At 49.3% G+C, this 21208-nt stretch overlaps 1 protein-coding gene across 2 annotated transcripts in view; it reads left to right on the forward strand.

Annotated features, from left to right (window-relative positions):
* The window catches only part of TSPAN14 (tetraspanin 14), a 35289-nt gene extending 21969 nt beyond the window's left edge, over window positions 1-13320 (forward strand). Inside the window, exons 2-8 of one of the 2 annotated variants that reach the window (XM_006876154.1) lie at window positions 3577-3627; window positions 4844-4990; window positions 6187-6357; window positions 8726-8851; window positions 10165-10209; window positions 11367-11486; window positions 13249-13320. In XM_006876154.1, the coding sequence (XP_006876216.1) occupies window positions 3577-3627; window positions 4844-4990; window positions 6187-6357; window positions 8726-8851; window positions 10165-10209; window positions 11367-11486; window positions 13249-13320 (732 nt within the window). The remainder of the gene's footprint in view (window positions 1-3576; window positions 3628-4843; window positions 4991-6186; window positions 6358-8725; window positions 8852-10164; window positions 10210-11366; window positions 11487-13248) is intronic. The other variant, XM_006876155.1, reaches the window with a different exon arrangement.
* Window positions 13321-21208: the final 7888 nt, after the last annotated feature.

Genomic DNA, 21208 nt, shown 5'->3' on the forward strand with positions numbered 1-21208 from the left:
CTGGAAAAGTATATCATTTTTGGTAAAGTGAGGGTTGGAGAAAAAGAGAAAGACCCCTAATGAGATGGATTGTCACAGTGGCAGCTCTAGAAGACCCCATTTCTCCAGAACCTGTGTTAAGTATTGCCTCCAGAGGTAGAGTCAAACAGAGGTTTCTGTAAAGGAGAAGCTTGACTTAGCATAATGCTCAAAGTTCTTGGGTGGTGGAGTGCCGAACAGAATGAAGAACCCTGAGGAATAATCACAACACGTAGAGAGAATGAGGTGCAGAGAGCATGAACCTTTGTAGGTGTAGCCGTGTCCTCAATACGGCAGCTGCTATGGCGTCTCCATGCCTCTGCTTTTACTCCTGGAGGGCCAGGCGGGCACTTTGTTCCAGGGTGAGCATGCCACAAACAAGGGGGCTTCCAGAAGTTCGTGAACAAACTCCCTTATCTCTTAATTCCATTTTCCCACAAAGGATAGACCGTATCCTTGTGCAACCCTCCTATGGCCCAGGAAGGGTCATCCCACTTTGCCAAAGACAGCCTGAGTTGAGAGAGGTTCCTGGACCAGCATGCCCTGTGGCTGGGACCTGTTGAGTGGAGATTGGAGCTCGGCCCTGGTCATGTGTGCTGTGTGCTCAGGCTGCCCCAGACTGCCTCGCATCTCAATGGGCATTCTTCTCCTTGCTGGCCAGGTCTGAGGCTCCTGTGGGCAGACAGCTGCCCCAAAGAAGGGGCTCTGTGAGTATCAGCTGGAGTCGGCCAGGAACCGAGGGCTCGAAGACAAGCCTGAAAATGGAGCTGTGCTGCTCGTGGTTTGCCATGAGCTTGTTGAGGGCTGGCAGGAATTGCTCATGTGCCTTGGACACAACTTCATTATGTTCTTGCAAGACGTCAGGGCCAATGAATGTAGATAATGAGAGGCTGCTTGCCTGCTTAGTGTGGGGACCTTTTCTTCCATCCAGTGGGGCCTTGATATCCTGCCTTGGACGAAGTGCCATGGGCCTTCTGAGACGTGAACAGATTCATTGTGTGATGTTCTCTAAGAGGGCCTCTTGCTGGTCGTCTTGGGGCTTTACCTAAGGTGGAAATGTGACCCCAGAGAGGCCCTGCTCAAACACCTGACCACATGCCCTGACCTCACTGTCTGAAGCTGTGGGCCACTGGGTTGAGAGCTGCACAGTCTCTCCCACTTAGCTGCTCACTGAGGTCCCTGTATGGCAGCGCTGTGGTTGAGATCTCAGCCTACTGCTTCTCCTTTGTGGCCTGGTGGCTGCCCTGTGCACTGTCAGATAACAGGTCAGGAAGTTCAGATAGCCCGGTGTGGTTCTGGTTGGTGTCTGTCCCAGCTAGCTGTGTGACCTCAGGCAGATGCCCCATTGTTCCACTTCTGAGCTTCCGTACTGATAAACTGGGGATGTTAGTACCAGTGTTGTGAGAGTGGGGGTGTCTCGTCAGCTTCATTCAGGGTGTGGCTAGACCAGGGTCCAACCCTTTTGGAAGGGTGTTTGCACTTGCTGCGATGATCAGGAGATGTGCTTACCTGATGGTACCAGAAGAGAAGCCTAGCAGCTGTCAGGAGGTTAGGCTGATTCACCAGGAGAAATTTCATTAGGTCAGGAGAATGTTCCTTGGCGGCTGAAAGATGCCAGGCCTGAACAGTCACTCCCAGATAGCTAGCAGTCAAAGGATGGGCTGCCCTAATGGACCATCTGTCCCAGAGAATTCCAGGGAAGGGGTCTGTTATGGATTGAGATGTTTCGTTCCAAATAAAGTACTGAAATCCTGGCCTTGATACTGTAAGTGGGGATCCTGGTGTGGCACTCGCTGTAGGATAAGCACTGGACCTCAAAGTCCATTTGAACCACAAGGTCGGCTGTTCAACCTCACCAGGGTTGCTATGAGACAGAATCAACTTGATGGCACGTAACAGCAACATATTGTAAATGGGGCCCTCGTGTAGCACAATAGGATAAGCCCTGGACTGCTAACTGCAAGTTCAGCTATTCAGACCCACCAGCTGCTCCTCAAAAGCCCTATGAGTCACTGTGAGTTGGTACCAACTTGAAGACACATAACAACAACAACATGCTGTGAATAAGGGATGATGGTGGTTCCATGCGGGAGTCCCAGGCAGTATAACTCAGATCCACCTAGCATCTCTTTGTCAGCGGAGGTGTGAGTGTTACTGTGATGCTGCACACATTTCAGTGGAGCTTCCAGACTAAAACAAGATGGACAGAAAGGTCTAAAAATTAGTTAGTGAAAAGCAATGTATCACGGTGGTCCAATCCGCAACCCATTGTAGGGATGGGGTAGTAGGACTGGGTGGTATTTGGTCCCATCATCCACATGGTTGCTGTGAGTTGGGGACGAACCCAACAGTAGCGTACAACAGTATACCTATAAATATGATCCTTCTTGGAAATAGCGGTGCCTTTGTTAGATCTAGGTCATGTCCAAATGGGTGGGGTCTTGAACGTAGTCACTTCTGAGTTTCAAGAGAACCAGAGTGGACGAAGAGACATATATATGGAGGAAGACAGATGCCATGTGAGGATTGTCCATAAGCCAAGGAACACATGAGGCTGTTGAGAAAGAAATCATTGACATGACCAAGACCAAGATTTGGATGTTTTGCCCCTAGAACTTTAAGAAACAGTCTGTTCTTGAAAACCTTCACTTGTGATATTTGTGTTGTAGCAACACCAGGTAACCTAGACTCCTATCAGGAGCAGGTGAGGCTGGTGTGAGTCTGACTATCTGACTGGCCTGTAGCATGGGTGCCCAGACGAGACACTTTCCCCGTTTCTCCTCCCTTGGTTTCCTCGTCTCTAAAATGGATGTTGGTTCCCAAGGTCCCCTTTCTGGGTTTGTGGAACATATGTTGCGACATGTGGCCACTAAGTTCCTGTGTTTCTGGTGTGAGTTAAATATATTTCTTTCTTTAAGGCAGAGTGGTAACAAATAAGAACTTTTATCCTTAGTTTCTAGTCATTGTGAGAAAGAGAACTGTGCTGGGATGGGAAGCTGGCTTCCGAAGTTACCCAAGTCAGGAAGAGGGGAGGGGAGCGGATGGTGAAGTGAGCCCAGTGTTTGAGGCCAGGGCTATTGATGAAGGGGGTGAGATCAGGAGATCCCTGAAGAGGCCCCTGCAGGGACCAGACCTGAGTGGGCAGAGCATGGACAGAGTCACATGCACTGTGTGTTTTGAAGGTCGAACCATTAGAGGATCTTGGTGTGTTGAATGTGGGGGTTAGAAAGAAAGAGAAACACCAGGGATGAGGTCTAAATTTTTTTACTTGAGCACAGCAGAGTGGAGAGTGATGCCGTTTCAAACCTGAGGATGGAATGAGTTATGGAGGAGCTGGATTGGGAGTTGGGAGACCACAATTCCATCATGGGGCCTGTGTAGTTTGGAAGGTCCTTTGATGTCTCCGATGGACGTGCCAAGCAAGCGTTTGCTGCTGCTCTCACCAACTCACTCTGCTAGATGTGAACCAGACTCACACGAGAATTCTGACCTAAGAAGCGTGTTTGGGGCTGGTTTCTGACCGGATTTTCTTCTCTCTTTTCCCCCACCTCTGCCCAGTTGGCTGGAGTTGTCTTCCTTGGAGTGGGACTGTGGGCATGGAGCGAGAAGGTAGGTGTAACTTTGTTTAGGATCCTCTCAACTTCAGCCAGCTTTAATTGTTCCCTCCTCCCAGCTGCTAACCTGACAAGTATTTCTTTTGCACCATAATCATTTTGTAATTATTTTCCATGGAGTCTAGGCCATAGTACTTTTGTAACAGAATGGAAACTTCTGGGGGCCATAAGGTCTCCTGACTCTTGATCTGAGCCTTCGACTTCGGAGTCAGGCCAGCATGAACTCTGCCCCCCATCCTTGAGGCGGTTGCTAGAGACCAGTGGCTGAGCCATGTGGGGTTTTGAGCTTCATGAAGGGGGAAAGCCTCTGTCTCTCCCCACACCCCCAAGTTGTCTTTGTGCTCTGAACACCATTCTGCTGGTTCCTGAAGCTTTCCCCCTTGCCCGCAGAACCCCTGGAAGCAGAAAGAGGGGTTGCATTAATTCCCTTAGTGTCTGTGGCAGAAGGGCCAGCTGCTAAAACAAAGGAGCAGATAGGACTTGGACTGAGCACAAGGCTGTGGACAAGGGAAGCTATGGTGAATATTGGAGAGGTGGTTCGGGACTGAAACCTGTGTTCCCACGAGGTACCCAGTGCTCAGTCCTGCAGGCTTTCGTGCCTTGGGAGTTAGAGAAGGCCCAGAGTCTGGTTTAAGTGCTTTCTGGGTGAACTATCATCCCCTAAAGGTCAAGGGTCAGAGTGTGTGTGGTTCGCCCCCGTGACTCATGATGCCATCATGTGGTTTTCTAAGGGATTACAGTGGCCCAGCTGGATGGCACTGAGTGGGTGGGACGCTTTCCTCCTTCCTCCTCTGAATTCGGTAAAACTGCTTTGTCCTTTATGTTCACTACTATTGCGTGTGGCTTTTTATATTTAAACTTAAAATTAAATTTTTTGGCATTCAGTTGTTCAGCCCTGTTAGCCATACTTCGAGTGTTCTCAGTAGCCCCTTCAGTCCCATTTTGTGTAGTGCAGACAGAATGTGTCCATCTTCACAGAAAGGTCTGCCCCTGGCAGATGTGTTTAGAGTGAAGTTGTTTTCATCTCAGGATAGTCCATGAGTTGGCTTCAACATGGGTACATTAGTAAAGTCAGCTGCCCGAATGGGCTGTGGGTCTGCAGGGGGACTACAGGGCAGGGCAGGCAGGCCCCTCTCCTTACTTTGTACTGGCTGCAGCCCATGTGGGGGGTCTCCCCCCTCCAGACTACCCTGCGTCTCTCCCTCTTTCAGGGTGTGCTGTCAGACCTCACCAGAGTGACACGACTGCATGGGATTGACCCTGTGGTGCTGGTCCTGATGGTGGGCGTGGTGATGTTCACCCTGGGCTTCGCTGGCTGTGTGGGGGCCCTCCGTGAGAACATCTGTCTGCTCAAGTTTGTGAGTGGTCCTGGGGGTGGGTGGGCTCCCCTTACAGGGGTGGCATCTCCCAGCTGTGTCCGGGTCCCAGGAGAAGCCCAACTGCATACCATCTCATTGCACTCACTACAGGACGGGGTATGCCATTGGGATGGGCTGAGATGGGCTGGGGCGGGGGGGGGCAGGGGGAACCGGGGAGGGGGGCAGTCAGAGCTCTGAAGGAGTTGTTTGTCTGCTCCTCACCTTTGTCCTTCCTGGGGAAGGTCAAACCCTAGTGGATGGTACAGTAACGTTACATCATTTCCCTCCCCTTCCCCAGTGTGTGGATCTGTTGAATGTGCATGCAGAATCCTTAACTTCCTGGCAGAACTTCCATTTACCAAGCATTTATATTTAGAGTCAAATCATTTTGAAATGCAAGCAATTAAAATTAAAAAGCACCCAATGGGGAGAACGTATTTTCAGGGTTGCCCCCCCCCCCAACATATTATTTGTTATATTTATTGGTTCAAGCTTCCTCTTCCCTGATCTTAATTTAACAACCCAAACACATGGCTGCTTTCTAATTTTTTCCTCTGAAAAAAGATTGTTTGTATCTCGTTTCTCTGAAGGTAGAACTGATATTTTGGAGGGTCTGTAGGGGCACATGTGTGTCTCTCCCCTCTATGCTATTTTCACGAGTGACTGGTGTGGTACATCTGCCTCGTCCTTTATATATGACTGGTGACAATGTGGGGTCACACTCTGCCCTGGGGCAGGAGGACCCTGTGGTCCTGCCGCGGACTGCCAGGCCACTGTCAAGGAGCTCAGGTTGTGTTGGCTGAGTGAGCCTGGGTGTTTCCTGTGCCCTTTTTCAGTTAGGAACTCAGATGGTGGTATGTTTGGGGAGAGCACCTGGATGGTGTGCCATCCGGGCACAGACCACTTCTGTCAGGCCCCGTGCTAGCTCCCGGGAGAGACTGCTGAACAGGAATGCTGAACTCTTCGGTTGCAGTGTTCTTAACACATTCTCTCATTTAACGCTTAGCAGTAATGCAGCCATGTGCATGGGGGTCCTTGTACCTGTTTTACATATCACCTAGCTAATAGCATGGGGTCCTTGGGCTCTTAGGTGAGAGCCCGGGTTCTTTATAACAGACAGAGGGTCCGCACTGGATGCCTGGCGGGGCTGGTGGTGTGCATGTGGTCACTCCCCTCCTGTCTTTGTCCCCGAGCAGTTCTGCGGAGCCATTGTGTTCATCTTTTTCCTGGAGCTGGCCGTGGCGGTGCTGGCTTTCCTGTTCCAGGATTGGGTGAGAGACCGGTTCCGGGAGTTCTTCGAGAATAACATCATATCCTACCGAGATGACATCGACCTTCAGAACCTCATTGACTCCCTGCAGAAAGCCGTAAGCCACTCTGTAGAGGGCGGGCCCCTCGGGAGAGCACACACTTCCTGGCATGTGGTATGGAGAAGTTGAGGCTACTGGTGGGGACCCAGGGCTCCTTCCTCCTCAGCAGCTTCCTGCCTACAGCATTGCAGACGTAGGAGGTGCCACCTCAGCTGCATTCACTCGAACTCCTGGTGGCTGGCGGTCCAGGTTCTCTCGGACTGGTGAATGTGTCCTCCTTCCTTTAGTGTTGGACAGGCAGATCTGCTTTCACCCATGGCCGCCCATCCCGGGAGCCCTGTCCTCTCCTTCCTATAGGATCCAGATTCTTAGAGAGTATTGGTGGGAGGAGCTGACTTTCTCCAGCCTTGCCCAACAGCCCCACCCCAACCCCCAACCCCAACCCCCAGGCAGCTGCCCTTTTCCCTGGAACCCTATCATTGTGAACCCCACCATAGCTTCTCTCTGGGCTTGTGACTCACCACCTCAAGCTATTCCTGACTTCCCCACTTCCCAGACTAGTCCCCTTCCTGCCTGAGAGGGCAGAGCTGACCTGCAGGAAGTGTCTGCAGATGGAGAGGGATGTGCCCTGCCTGGACTATCTCCTGGGGCTTTGTCCATGGCCTCTGTCGCCTCTTGCATCTGTCATCTGTACTGGGAGGCCTGGACCCTAACTCCCCTGGGTTAGGGTTGGGAAGAATGTCTCCTCATTGAAAACTTCGTATACAGAATGTGGATTCTAGGGAGAAAAGAAACTAGAAAGCATTCAGCATGACCATGGTCCACTTGCATTTCGACCTAACATTTACTTCTGTGTTAAATGCTGTCGAGTTGCTTCCAATTCATAGCGACCTGTATAGGGTTTCTAAGGAACAGCTGCTGTATTTGAACCACTAACCTCATGTTTAGTAGTCCAGAGCTTATCCTACAACGTCACACTAGGTCTCCAAAGCTTACTGAAAATCCTCGTATTTGATGTGATGAGGTCCTTCAGAACCCATTATGACCCAAGTACTTAGTTTGCCCAATGTTGTTTTGGGACTTCAGGTGTGGCACTGTAGGATCAACACTGGACCTTGAACTGTAAGGTCAGTGGTTCACACCCACCAGCTGCTCCTTGGAATCCCTATACTATATGGTGGTTGCAGAACCATTCGCTATGACTTGGAACTGACTTGATGGAACTTAACACCAACTCGTTGTTTTGGAGTCCTGGTGTAGTACTGTAGGCCGAGCACTGAGTTGCTTGCTAACCATGAGGCCTGTGGTCCAAACGTACAGCCACTTTTTGGAAACCCTGTACAGGATCGCTATGAGTTAAAACCAACTTGACGGCACTTAATAACACTGTTATGGATCGGACCGAGTGTGTTCAAGTCCCTCTGCTGGGCCCAGCACCGAGGCCCTCTTCCTTCCTTTTTAGTTTTCACGTTCCTTGGCTTCTGCTTCATAGGTTGGGTGGCTCCTCCCTGCTGACCTGAAAGACATTGTGTTTTCCTTTCGTTTTTAAAAATACATTTCCCCAGAAGGACTGAGTAAATTGTGGGACTGCTGCTTGGTGAACTATTAGGTCATCATGAAAAACAGCCGGAATTTAGAAGTTTCAGAGAACGAGGCCGAAGTATAGGTTTGTATTGTTGGTTGTCATGGTGCCTTAGCTCTGTCAGCTGTAAGGATGAGAAACGAAACGTGCTGCTGGCAGCGATCCTTTGTTTTTAACAGTCTTTTCAGACACTTGGGGATTTTATTTGCAGCTACCACTGATAATGGGGGTACGAGGCAGAGGGGAGCTGAGGTCTCAATTGATCTGTGGTGGTGGTGGCTGTGTGCCGTGGAGTCGGTTCCGACCCATAGCAACCCTGTACAGGGTTTCCGAGGCTGTAAATCTTTACGGGAGCAGAAAACCTCACCTTTCTCCTACGGAACAGCTGGTTGTTTCGAACTGCTGACCTTGCTGTTCGCAGCCCGATTCGTAACCACTATGCTACCAGAGCTCCTGTAGGTACCCTAATCTCAAATCTTTCCTTGGTAATAGTCATTCAGCTGCTGCTTTTTTTGTAAAGAATCAAAAAAGGGAATGTGAGGGCAGACTTGGAAGTTTCTCACAGGAAGACACTTGGCAACTAAGAGGGAACGCGTCCTCTTAAGGGCAACTGAGGACCATATTGGAGGCACAGAGACGTCTTAAAGGAAAGGCCATTCCTGCTGGTGGACAGCAGGGAAGTGGAAGTGAGCATGCATGCTGATCGGAAGAGAAGTCCTAGGTCATTCTGTCTCAGGGACCCTTACCACTGCCTGAGCACCTCTTTCCTTGTGTGGGAGGGGACACTTAGACTGACACCTGGCATTGGAGCCCCCTGACAGTTCCCGGATTTGGTGATTACAGAACCAGTGCTGTGGTGCTTATGGCCCGGAAGACTGGGACCTTAATGCCTACTTCAACTGCAGTGGTTCCAGCTACAGCCGAGAGAAGTGTGGAGTGCCCTTTTCCTGCTGTGTGCCGGACCCCGCGGTGAGTTCTTCTGCAGGAGTGTCTGTGGGCCCTGTTCCTTCACCTGCAGACCAGGTGAACGACACTCTGCCTTCTCACCCTTTCCCAGAGTCCTGCAGCTCTGCAAACCTGTCTGTGTAAATTCGAACGTTCCTGCCTGTCCTCCCTGGTTTTAGTGTTGCAGATGAAGCGGGGAATTAGCACCTGTCCACTGTGCTTTTCTTCTACAAGGGAGAATGCTCAGTGCTCAGAGCCCATACGGCCCAGAGTTCATGCCAGCAGGCCTCGTGGGGGAGAATTATTTTCTGTTGTCCTTTATCTGTGCTCATTCCTAGTCCAGAGCCAGGTCCTCAAGTTCTGGGGACTGGGCTCTTGGGGACACTGACTGCTGACCTGAACTGAGTTTGAGCAGATCTGGGCCCTATACATGCTCCTGGCAGTTACCTGCCTGGTACTGTGCCATGGGGTCTGAGCAGACGAGGTGTCACCGTTACTGAACAAACAACTCCCCGAGCCCCGTGAGTGCCAGAGATTTGCTGAGGTCTTTTATATAACAAGTGGAGCTTTTACATTTGCATACTTACCAGGGCAGTGGTGGCTCAGGAGTAGAGCTCTCCTCTAACATATGTGAGACCCAGGTTCAGTTCCCAACGAATACACCGGAAACACAGCCACCAGCTGTCAGTGGTGGTTTGTGTGTTGCTGTGTTGGTTTCAGCAGAGCTTCCAGGCAAAGATAAATTAGGAGGAAAGGCCTGGTGATTTACTCCCCAAATCAGCCAGTTAAACCCTAAGGATCATAGCTGATCTACAACTGATTTGGAAATGACTCAGGACTGGCAGCAGGTCATATTCTTCTGTGTATCAGGTCACCAAGATCAGGGACTGGCAGCAGACCCACACGGGCCAAATCCCCCTGCCATCTCCGCCTTGTTTTGTGTGAGCCATAAGCTACTGAGAATGGGGCTTATCGTTGAAAATCAGAAGATGATTAATATTTTGTGACACATGAAATTCTAATGAAGTTGTGTTGGAATATAGCCATGCCCATTCACGAGTGCTGTCTGGGGCTCCTTTTGTGCTAAAGCAGCCAAGGAGCATCAGTGCTACAAGGACCATACAGCCCACAAGTCTAAGATAGTTCCTGTAGCACTTTCCAGTAAAAACACTGGTGGGGAGCATAATTGAGGGGTGCAAGCTGTTATAGACGTTACACAGGTGTGTGCTGGTTGGTGGTAGCAACTTTTCTAGAATCTTCAACACCGAGCTTCTGAAGACCAACAAGAATAATTTCCGTTTCTTCTCTCCCCCCCCCCCCCCCCATTGTTTTTACAGCAAAAAGTTATCAACACACAGTGTGGATATGATGTTAGGACTCAGGTGAGAACCCCATCGTGTATACTGTCAAGAGTTCTATTCCCTATAGTACAACTTCCTGATTTAGCATCGGTGTAAATTGGAGTGTAAAAAAAGCAGGCAAGATTTAGCTCAAAGGTGCAATTCCGAGCTCTGCAGGAGTTGAGCCGGAGCTCAGTGCCTCACATACATTCACCTGCTGGTTGGTGGCAAGACACACAGGAAGAGTGATTTGTAATCTTAAACCCTATGACGGCAGTTGCTGTGTTAGCGGATAGGTGAACATCTTGGGGAACAAAAGCTACATTTTTAAGAGCTACTTGGAGCTTCCAAAGATAAGCATAATCATGAAGCTTGCTTCAGCTTCCTGGTGAAGGCAGTGGTGACCACAGTGGGGTGTTGGGTGGGGCAAAGTGACCACAGCCTTTCAAGGGAAAGATGGACTCTTGCTGGTTGTATGAGCAACATGTCTTCTCCTCAGAACATGCACGCGTCCCACCCGCATGCTCCTTCTGCTGGCTTTGGAAGGGAGGGGGGCTCCTGAGACATTCCTTGACAGCCTTTAAAACGAACTAACGCTCCATCAGTGTAGCCATGGAGAGAGCTGGGTGTGTGGCAGGTGATGGGGAAACAACTACCGAGTCTCCGGAGCCGGCACTGGACTTCTCCATGGCTTGGGGTTAGAGGGAACTAGTTTGCAGATGACTTCATGTACTACCTTAGGCTCCTGGGAGCCAGGCTTTCCTGTGCTGCTTGTGTATGGCTGCCAGGTTATGGGCTGGGAGACACTTTGAGTCTAACTTCCACCTTAGAGCCACTGCCTTCTCCCTCCTGCTAACTCCTCTGACTCAGTAGACACTGAGTCTCTCCCCGCAGTTTCCCTTCTTTAAAGACACCTCCCTCTCCAGGCCTTCGGGCCCCTCCCTTTCTTCAGCTGTCACTGAAGAAAGTTGAGTGAGTTGAGCCTTCTGCCTGCAGGCAAACAAGTGGATTCAAAGTGATAGCCAGGAAGCCTTTAGTTAGATGGGCAGCAGCGTGGTAACCATTCCACTTAAGAGGCGGTGTGCCCTCTGGAGAGACTGGGGGAAGCAGATGAGTTTCTCCTGAGGTTTTCCTTCCCATGCCCACCCCTGGGGGAGGCCCTCAGGCTAGGGCTTAACGGTGATGGTATTTCCCTGTAGCTGAAGAGCAAGTGGGACGAGTCCATCTTCACCAAGGGATGCATCCAGGCATTGGAGGGCTGGCTGCCACGCAACATCTACATTGTGGCTGGTATCTTCATCGCCATCTCGCTGCTGCAGGTTTGCTTGGGTGGGGGGTAGGGGGAGGGTTCCCACCCCCTTTTCTTTGTGTTTGAAGAAGTTGGACCTTTAACTTAGAACACGTGTTAGCTTGGGTGTGGGGAGTACTAAGGAGCCTGGCAGAACAAAGGGGTCCGGTTAGATGCACAGGCTCTCTCTCTCTCTTTGTGTGTGTGTGTTGGGCAGGAACAAGGTAGCTCCCAGAAGAGTCATGGATTAGGGGCAAGGCCCAGACCACATTGTGATCTACTACCTGGGTCCACCACCTGAAGATGGGCCCTTCAGGTCTGGGGCAGGCCAGGTAGCCATCTGCACCCTCTCTCTCTCTCTCCGTCTTACCAGCAGCCCTGTCCCGGGGCCCCTAGGCTGCCTAAGGAGGCATCCCCTTTCTGGAGGTTGGGGTCTGTTTGTGTTCAGGGTGTACTGTCACCTGCTGTCAGGTCTCTCTCAGCTGTGAGGAGCCATATAGTGCTGCAGAGTGGGAGGTACTTCTGTTGGTCAGCTGGTGTGTGAAGAAGGCTTGTGGTGCCTCAGCCGTGTGCTGTGCTCTAGGACTGGCCACTCAGGCATCTTGCCCACATGCAGCCCTGGGCCCACTGCCCTGCGCAGCTCCCTTTGCCCTCCAAGACTGCTCTTATTCATTTGAGCTGGAGTTCACATGTGGAAGAACTATGATGGCAAGAAGCCGGTAAGGCTCGTGCCAGATGCGTTGGCAGGAGACATTGAGCAGACAACAGACCAGGTCTTTTCTCGGGCTGTCCAGGGCTCATTGACGAGAAGCTACGGGTCCTGAGTAGTGTCCACACACTGCTGCTGTTATTGCATGGAAGATGCACTATAGGAAGCAGGTGACTCCCACCGTGCCTTGAAGAAGTGACTGAGGTGGACTTGAAGTCATCAGTCTCCATACACTCAATGGATGTGTGCCGAGTGATCACAGAGGGGAGGCCAAGGGACAGAAGTCTCTAGAAAAGGAAAGACAAGTGTACTTGCAAAGCAAGCAAGGGAATTAGACTTGAGAAGGACCAGCTCATCAAATACAAACCACAACAAGGAGCCAAAGGAAAAACCAAGCAAACTTGCTAGAGTCACCGAGTTTACGTTGATCTGTTGATGGTGGCAAGCCAGCAATTTCTCCACAGGATTATCATGTTCCTAAAGGTCAGGGTGACTCTTCAGACAAAATCAGCAAAAATCAGGACAAACTTGTTTTTATTATGAAACCGAGGTTGATGGAGAAAACATGAAACTAGTTACCTTGGGAATCAAAATAAGGGTGAGCAGGTACCACATGCCTTCTGCCCCAGATTATGTGGCGTGGTTAGTCATTTTGGAGGCAGAATGTGCCTTTGCATTGAGGATGCCTGCTTGTCTCTTCTAGCCATAGAGATACAGCCAAGGACATAAAGGGGCCTGACTTCCTAGGACTCGCTGGCTGTTGATGGGCTGTGTGCCCAAGTATGGAGGTCTCTGGGTGGTATAGATGGTTAACATGCTGGGCTGCTAACTAAATGTTTGGAGGTTAGATTATCCCCACAAGTGCCTCAGAAAAAGACCTGGTGATGAAATCAACCATGAAATGTTTAAAACCTGGGGAGCACAGTTCTGCTGACACATGTGGGCTCAACTCCACAGTTACTGCTTTGCTCACGTGCTGTTCTGTCTGCAGTCTCGGTCACAAGCAGAGTAAGCATGGTAATAGTGTGCCCTCGCCCTGTGGGCCCCACTGCTCGTAGTTGCTGACTGTTGGCTTTGGTTTCAGATATTTGGCATCTTTCTGGCAAGGACCCTGATCTCAGACATTGAGGCAGTGAAAGCCGGCCATCACTTCTGAGCGGTGGAGGCGGGTGTGGAGCGGTGCCACCCTCCAGAGGCGAAGCCGTCCCCGTCCCCGTCGCTGACTTGTACTGCAGAGGAAGAGCACAGGTATACTGCCCCCTGGAGCCAGCGCCCTGTCTTCAGTAGCAGCATGATGGTTCTGCGTTCTGGTGTCTGCATACTCGAGACTATATCACCAGTGGATTCTCAGACGTAGACTCACTCCTGCTGATGCCCAAGAGTGTCTGCAGGATCCCCTGCACCCCACTACTGAGGTCCCCGTGTCCACTTTGCACAGACCTGTGGGGCGGGCCCACATTTTCTGTGAATGGGTGTAGGCTGGGAATACTCATACTTACACAAACCTGTGTCTCCATTAAAACCAGTGGCACAGGGACCCTGCCCACAGTTGGATGTGGGGTGGGTAACAAACAGATTTCCCCACTCAGTCAGTGGGGCCTGCAGTAATGCTCACGTGGCCATGGGGGTGTTTGTAGGACCCTCGGCCGCGTCTATGTGACATGAACCTGAGCCAGTGTGTGCTATACCACAGAAAAGCCTCGTCACTGCCCTCTAGACCCCTGGGACTCCCCAGGGCAAGAACTGGCACCATCTTCGCAGCATTAGGCCCCCAGGGGTGGGCATGGTTCTCGCCGAAGCAGCAGCCCTCCCTCTCACACAGTGTACATAGTTTATTTATAGCGGTAACAGTGCTCCTCACGTCGTCTCTTCTCACGGCTTTCCTCGGCATCCTCTTCCCGTCAGTCTTACCTGGTGTTCTGGACTCAAGGTCCATTCTGAATGTGCCAGCAGCCACTCCTATTCCCAGCAAGCCCCGGTGCCATGTGTGTCCCCTCCCCATGCTTCCCAGACATACACAGCCCAGCTTGGTTTCGTGTCTTCCATTGTGGTCTTCATGCTACTGACTGTCCCTAGAACTTGAATCCTGACCCTCTCCTGTAGAGCCAGAGCCCCTGTTGTGGCCACATTCCAGGGCTGGTCAGCTGGGCACACCTTCCCTGGAGAGGGTCTCTGCAGTCTGGCCCCTGTGCGGAGCCCGAGCCCAGACTGAAGCTGCTCTGAAGCCCAGGACGTTTTGTTTCTAACTCCGTGGTGACTGGCCCCCTGGGATGTCTGGTCCCCATACCCAGTCTTCCGGTCAGGGTTATTCTGGGGCTTGTTCCAGAGATGATGTCTGTCATTGTTTGGAGTAACCTGGGGATAGCTGGGTGCCGGTCCATTTCTCTGCCGATGCTTCTCCACAGCTGTCCTCATCGTTCAGGGATCGAGTCTACCTTGACTTACTTGCCGAAGTGTACATTCCAGAGTGGTGCACACTGGTGGATGTTTGTTGATGATGTTAATGATACATACATACATATATAGATATATATAAAATTTTTTTTTTTTTTTTACAATTTTCTCAATAGACTAGGGAAAGAAGGATGCTTGTGTTTTTAGAAAGTGTGATATTTTTCTTTGCCTTTCGAACTCTTTTATGGAATATATCTTTATATTAAAGTTGCTGTTTTTGTTGATTTTGTTTGAGGTCACTATCAATGTGATGAGCATCTCCGTGGTAAGCTGGGCTACTGAGGGAGCCAGTGGCCAGGCTGTGATTAGACCAGACAAGTGGAAGGGGTAAAGGAAGCCCCACTTTGGCACAATCTGAAATAAATTTAAATGTGCTTTTAGTTTCTCTGTGCCACTTTCAAATCTCCTTGTATGAAGACATTAAGTGGAGTAAGTTGCACGTGCCTTAGCTTTAAGCTGTATCCACAGGATACAGAGGCCCCTGGGTGATGCAAACAGTTAAAATACTTGACCGTCAACTGAGAAATTGAAGGTTCGAGTCCACCCAGAGGAGCCTCAGAAAGTCGGCCTGTCAGTCTCCTGAAAAACTCATCACTGAAACCATATTGAGTACAGTTGTACCCTGACACAGGGTGGTCCTGGGGAAGGAGACAGCTGTGAGGAGCTGGCTGCGGGCTAGGATGAGCTGTGAGCTGGGCTCAGTGGTAATGTTGATCTCCTCCAGCCTGCCCTCCAGCCTTTCACTGCCAGCATGTTGGCACCAACAGCTCCTGGAGCCCTCTCCAGTCCCCCAACCCTGGTGATAGCCTAGTCACATGATGAAGGCTGCCTGTAACTTCTAAGCTGGGTTTGGTTTCCAACTGATTTGTAAAACTTTTGGCCACTATCCACCCTCTCATCCGACAGTGAATAGTTGAGAGAGGAGAGACAAGATACCCAAGAGCGGGGTGACCACATGGGAGTCCGCCACCCTATATTCTGTTCCTGTACTGAAGACATTGTGCAGCCCTCAGCCTGTCCGGTTTCCTCCACACCCCGTGCAGCAAAGGCCAGTGTGGCCCTCTGCACACATACAGACATCCCCACGCATGCACGTTCACGTTCAGGTTGCATGATTCTCCTGTTCCCTCTGCCTTCCTACCTCTTCCTCTGGTGACTTGACCACACTGTTGTCCAACCCCATCTCTATTGTCCTCTTCTAAAAGCCTTGTTTGGGTCCTTTGGCTGGCCTGCCTTCCTTACCCAGCCAGCTTCTTCACTGGGCTTCCTGTATCCCTCACCCTAACTAGCCACACCCTCTTCTCTTAGCTTAATGAGCTTCTCCTATCTAAAAGCTGCTGTGAGTCAGGGCTGCCCTCAGCTCTTGCAGTGTCTGACATTAGACCAGCCACACCTCAAAACCCTCTGCTTCAAGGGGGGAGTGCCAGCTTCCTGACCGTTTCTACCCTCCCTCTCATGGCTGCCCCCTCACCAGGCTCCAGGGGGCCCTACCTATCCACAGGAAAACTCTTGCCTCTGGGCCACTAGAAGCGGGGTGTTCAGTTTCCCCATATTAATAACAGTAATGAACACATACAAAGACATCTGGGCACGAGGATATGCTCAGAGTACCCTACAGGCAACAGATGCCTCTAATCACTAGAAATTGGGGACACTATTCTCATAGCCAAAAATGAGAGTCTAGGAGGAAGGTAAGTTACTGTGGATTTTGAAGACCTGGATTCAAACACTGAAGTCTTGTCGCTCAAACTGAACCTGCAGCTGAACTGGGGACCTGGTGCGTACCAACACTGACCTCTGTGAAGGACCCTGCCAAGCACATCCAGCATAGAACAAAGGTGGGCGCAGCGATCCCCAGCAGCATGCTCTGCAGTGTGGCTAATCCTGCACCAGGACTTGGGTACCAGTCTGACGTGGGGCTTTGGGAGGAGAGCATGGTGTCATTGCAGAGCTCTGTCCCAACTCTGCAATGAAACACCTGGTTTCTGGCTCAAGGTAGAGGCTCTAGGCAGCCTGGGTGTTTGGTCCATAGACTGGCCCCTGGCTTCATGTCAGGTGTCCATGTTCATAAGCCTGTGGAAGGTTTTTCTGGACTTGACAGTGGGGATCAAAAGTGCCTCCTCTTGAGGGGACACCATGCCTTTGGGAGTTGATGGCTATTCATGTAAGTTTGGGAGCATCAGGGCGGAACTCAGGAGAAGAGGTCTCAGTCTGTCAGGGGGGACCCTTTGGTGGTTTACTGGTCAACAGCTGCTCCTAGGAAACCCCGTACAGGATCACTATGAGTTGAAATCTACTTGATGGCACTTAACAATAAATTACTACCTCTTAAGCTGAAATTTTATCACCTCAATTTTTAATTGCTTTTTTTTCGGCGGGTAGGGCAATCTAGTAGAGTATAAAGTGAAAAGTGTATCTCCTGTTCCCCAGAAGCTATCCATGCATATTCATAATTTCCTTTTCACACAAATGGGAGACTCATTTTACTCCACTTAATTTTAGCATGTCAAATATTTCCCTATCAGTGCATCCTGATCTGCTTTTCTCTTCCTGGTCAATGGTTGCCACAAGTGATTGAACCTTGCCCTAGTGCCTGGGGAGTTTGTTTACAGTCCCAGGTAACAGAAAACCCAATTGGAACCGGTTTAAACAATGAGGGGAGGTTTTTAGTTCCTGAAGCTGGAAAGTCCAGAGGTGGGGTGACTTTCGGCTAAGTTTGATTCAAGAGACTGGGTGATGTCAGAGAGGGTCTGGTTTTTTTGTACTCTTGTCATCCACAGTGTCCGAGTTGTCTCAGGCAGAGAGGGACAAGCCACGCTCATGGGGGAAGTGTGGGAGTGAAACCTGGAGGGATCGAACAAGTGACAGGGAGACAGAGTCTTGTAGGAGAGAGAGTACCAGGTGCTGCCAGTCATTTCCTGTTCAGCCTCTGGATGGGCGTTTTGGTTGCATGCAGATTTTTACTCTCAAAAGGGCCTACAAAAATTCTACAGAATTTGTTATTGGAATCACTTCCAAGGAGAATTTATAAGAAAGCATGTTTTTTTGTGTGTGTGGATTGAGTGAAAGTTTATAGGGCATATCACGTTTTATGCTCAACAAATCATATACCTTGTTTCATTACACTGATTATAACCCCCTCCATGTACCATCAGTTGACAGTATTACGCTCTGTCCACTTTAGCTTTTTAAAAAACACACAAACAAAAAGAAACCACTCAGGCATATATAATTTACATCTCCAAAAGGCACATTCTGCAAGTCAGCTCCTGGCCACCAGTTCTTAGCCCTTGTCTTCTTAAGTTGATGAATCTAGAGTCCTCAGCCGCTCCCCGTCTCCATGACCCCATCTCTGGTGCTGCTGCTTTTCTGGATAAGGTCCCGCATTGTGCTTGTGCGTTCCTTTCTTGATGGTCCTAGGGTCATTTGTTTCTGGACTGTAAGATTAACCACTCCCCTTTTTTTGTTACAAAACTTCTACCTTTACAATTGTGACAATCGCGATTAGTCATGATAACATTCACTATTGAATCTTACGAATCTTATCCCCATCTCTTCACCAGACCCATCTAGACAAGATGACAGCTATTCAGTGGGGACTCAAGAAAGCATGTGTTTTAAAGGAGTTTTCCGGGGATCTGGGCTGACGTTTTAACTCGTGGGGCTCAGGGCTGGGGTGTGCCTGTTGCTGGGGTATGTGGATTGAGCAGGGATGTGTATGGGCCCTAGCAGTTGGGCTGGTGGGGAAAGGGCTCAGGCCAAGGACCTTCACACAGGCGGCTGTAGCCCTATGGTCCCTAACAGCATAGGGACCACAGAGGCTCTGGGCAAGATGGGCCATGGCACAGTGACCCAGCATAGGCTTTTGCCCTGAGAGGTGATCTATGGTGTGGGTAGGAACATTTTTGCATTGTAAAAGAGAAGTTAATGATGCCTTTTGGATGAAAACCAAATGATTGGATTAAATTCAGTTCAAACTGGTTTTTTTAGTTGCCTATCTGAGATTTTATGTTTGCCCTCTATATTAACTCAAACCTTTCAAAACCACATAGTAATGAAGAGTGTTTTCTGTTGATAGTCAAGCCAGAATATGAAAGAAATACACTCTAAGGAAGGAAATCCTGACAGGTTTATTTTATTTTTTGTATAAAGAGGGCCCCAAACATTTCTTCATGACAAAGATGTAATGAAGAGAATTGTTTTCAAAAGGTTTTGAAGCTGGCCTTATCTAATACTTCCCAGACAACTTAAAGGTTTTAATTTAACAAGCTCTTTCAAGGAAATGAAATCTTGGTACTAAATGGTTTTTGAAAATTCCTGAGACATTTCGTTAAAGCTGTATAAACATGAACCAGTGATGTTTGTGATCCCACCTGAAGGACATGTAACTATTTCCTGAACTCAATCACTAAGTGTTTGTGCCTAATCATGTAATAGGAATCCATTCTCTACCCTTCACACACCCTCCTTATACCCTCAACCAAAGCCGTAACTAATCACATGACTGCATGACAGTTGCTTTATTCCCTGGACTATGTCCACAATAGATGTTTTTTAGTTGGAATCATTAATTCTTACGTTTGTGGGGTGGTTTTCCTGTGCATTGAAATGCACCTTTTTTTTTTTTTTTATGTTTTATCGTGAATTATGTGATAGTTTACATGGGAGAACATTAGCTTTACATTCATCCTATCATATATCATTTCATTGCCATGGTTACAATCCCCTCCATGCATCATCAACCAACCAAACAGTATACCCTGCAAGCCTGGTTCTCGGTCTTCCCTCTTCACCCTTGATGGTCCCAGGGACCTCTGCTCCTGAACTGAAAAGTCAACAACTCCCCTCTTTTTTTTTTTTTTTTTTAAGGTGTTTGTTTGTTGTTGTTTATATCCTCTAGTATAGTTGAGGACACAATTTCAAGAGGCTTAAATTCAAGGGAGAATTTGCAGAGCTTGGGCAAATTCTTAGGCAGCCAAGAACCGAGCATCCTGCTGGCGCTGGGACATAGCAGCTTGTGATCTCACTGAATGTGGGCTGTGTCCTGGGATGCCATGGTGGATTTTCAGGGTCCATACGGAGCTCCAAGCCTGTTTGAAACCCCAATTAATGGGTGATCTAGTTTCTGGAACAGTCCAGCACCCACACTAGTGAATGGGCTTGCTCAAAACACCTCTCCCTGAGAGATGAAGGCAAATGCTGACGGGGAGGGAATCCAGGAGACTTTGGCACTGTGTGAGTGTGTCCTCAGGGAGACCAAAGGATATGGCTTTGTTGCGACCTACCTTTCTTCTGAGCTAGGAGGCTGATACAAAAAATAACCCAAAACCCAAACTCAACTGCCACGGAGTCCATTCTTACTTACAGTGACCCTGTATAGGGTTTCTGAGACTGCAGGTCTTTATGAGAGAAGACGCTTTCTCTCAAAGAGTGACTGAGAGGCTTAAACTGCTGGCCTTTTCTGCTAGCAGTCCAGTGCTTATTCCACAACATCACCAGGGCTGCTTTGTTGCTGCTGTTGTTAAATGCCGTCAGGTCGGTTCCGACCCATAGTGACCCTGCATAGGGTTTCCAAGGAGTGACTGGTTAGCTTGAACCACCGACCTTGTTGTTCATACGGCTTTGCAGTCTAGTGCATTAACTCACAGTGCCACATGAGGGCTGCTTAGGGACTGATAAACAAATGTACTTAAGAGAAGGGGCAGTTGACAACCAGAATGGAAATAATGCACATGGTTTGAAGACTATAAACAATGTTACTAAACAGCTTGTGTAGAAATGGTGAATGGGCACATAAACTGTTACTTAATCCTTTCCCCCAACCCAAGAAAATATGAGAGGTCTCCCAGGTCCATATGTTGTTGTTGTTAGGTGCTGTTGGGTCGGTACCAACTTATAGCGACCCTATGCACGACAGAATGAAACCCTGACCGATCCTGGGCCAACCTCACAATTGTTGCCACACTTGAGCCCATTGATGCTGCCACTGTGCCAGTCCATCTCACTGGGGGTCGTCCTCTTTTTCTCTGACCCTCCACCTTACCAAACATGATACCCTCCAGTCACTGTTCCCTGCTAACAATATGTCCAAAATATGAGATACGAAGTTTGGCCATCCTGGCCTCCAAGGAGCACTCTGGCTGCACTTTTTCCAACAGAGATCTGTTTGTTCTTTTGGCAGCCCATGGCACTTTCAATATTCTCCAACACCATAACTCAAAAGCATCAGTTCTTCTACGGACTTACTTACTTACTGTCCATCTTCTGCATGCAGTTATTGAAAATACCATGGCTTGGGTCAGACGCACCTTAGTCCTCAAGCTGATATCTTTGCCTTTCAACACTTGTACAGCAGACTCGTTTGATTTCTTATCTGCTGCTTCCATGAGTGTTGATAATTAATCAAGAAGAATGAAGTCCTTGACAATTTCAATCTTCTCTCCATTGATAAGGTGTTGTTTATTGTTCCAGTGGTGAGGATTTTTGTTTTCTTTACATTGAGATATAATCCATAACGAAAGGCTGTGCTCTTTGATCTTCATCAGTAAGTATTTTGAATCCTCTTCACTTTCAGCAAGCAAGATTGTATC

Source organism: Chrysochloris asiatica, unplaced genomic scaffold (assembly GCF_000296735.1).
Source record: "Chrysochloris asiatica unplaced genomic scaffold, ChrAsi1.0 scaffold00357, whole genome shotgun sequence".
Taxonomy (NCBI): Eukaryota; Metazoa; Chordata; class Mammalia; order Afrosoricida; family Chrysochloridae; genus Chrysochloris; species Chrysochloris asiatica.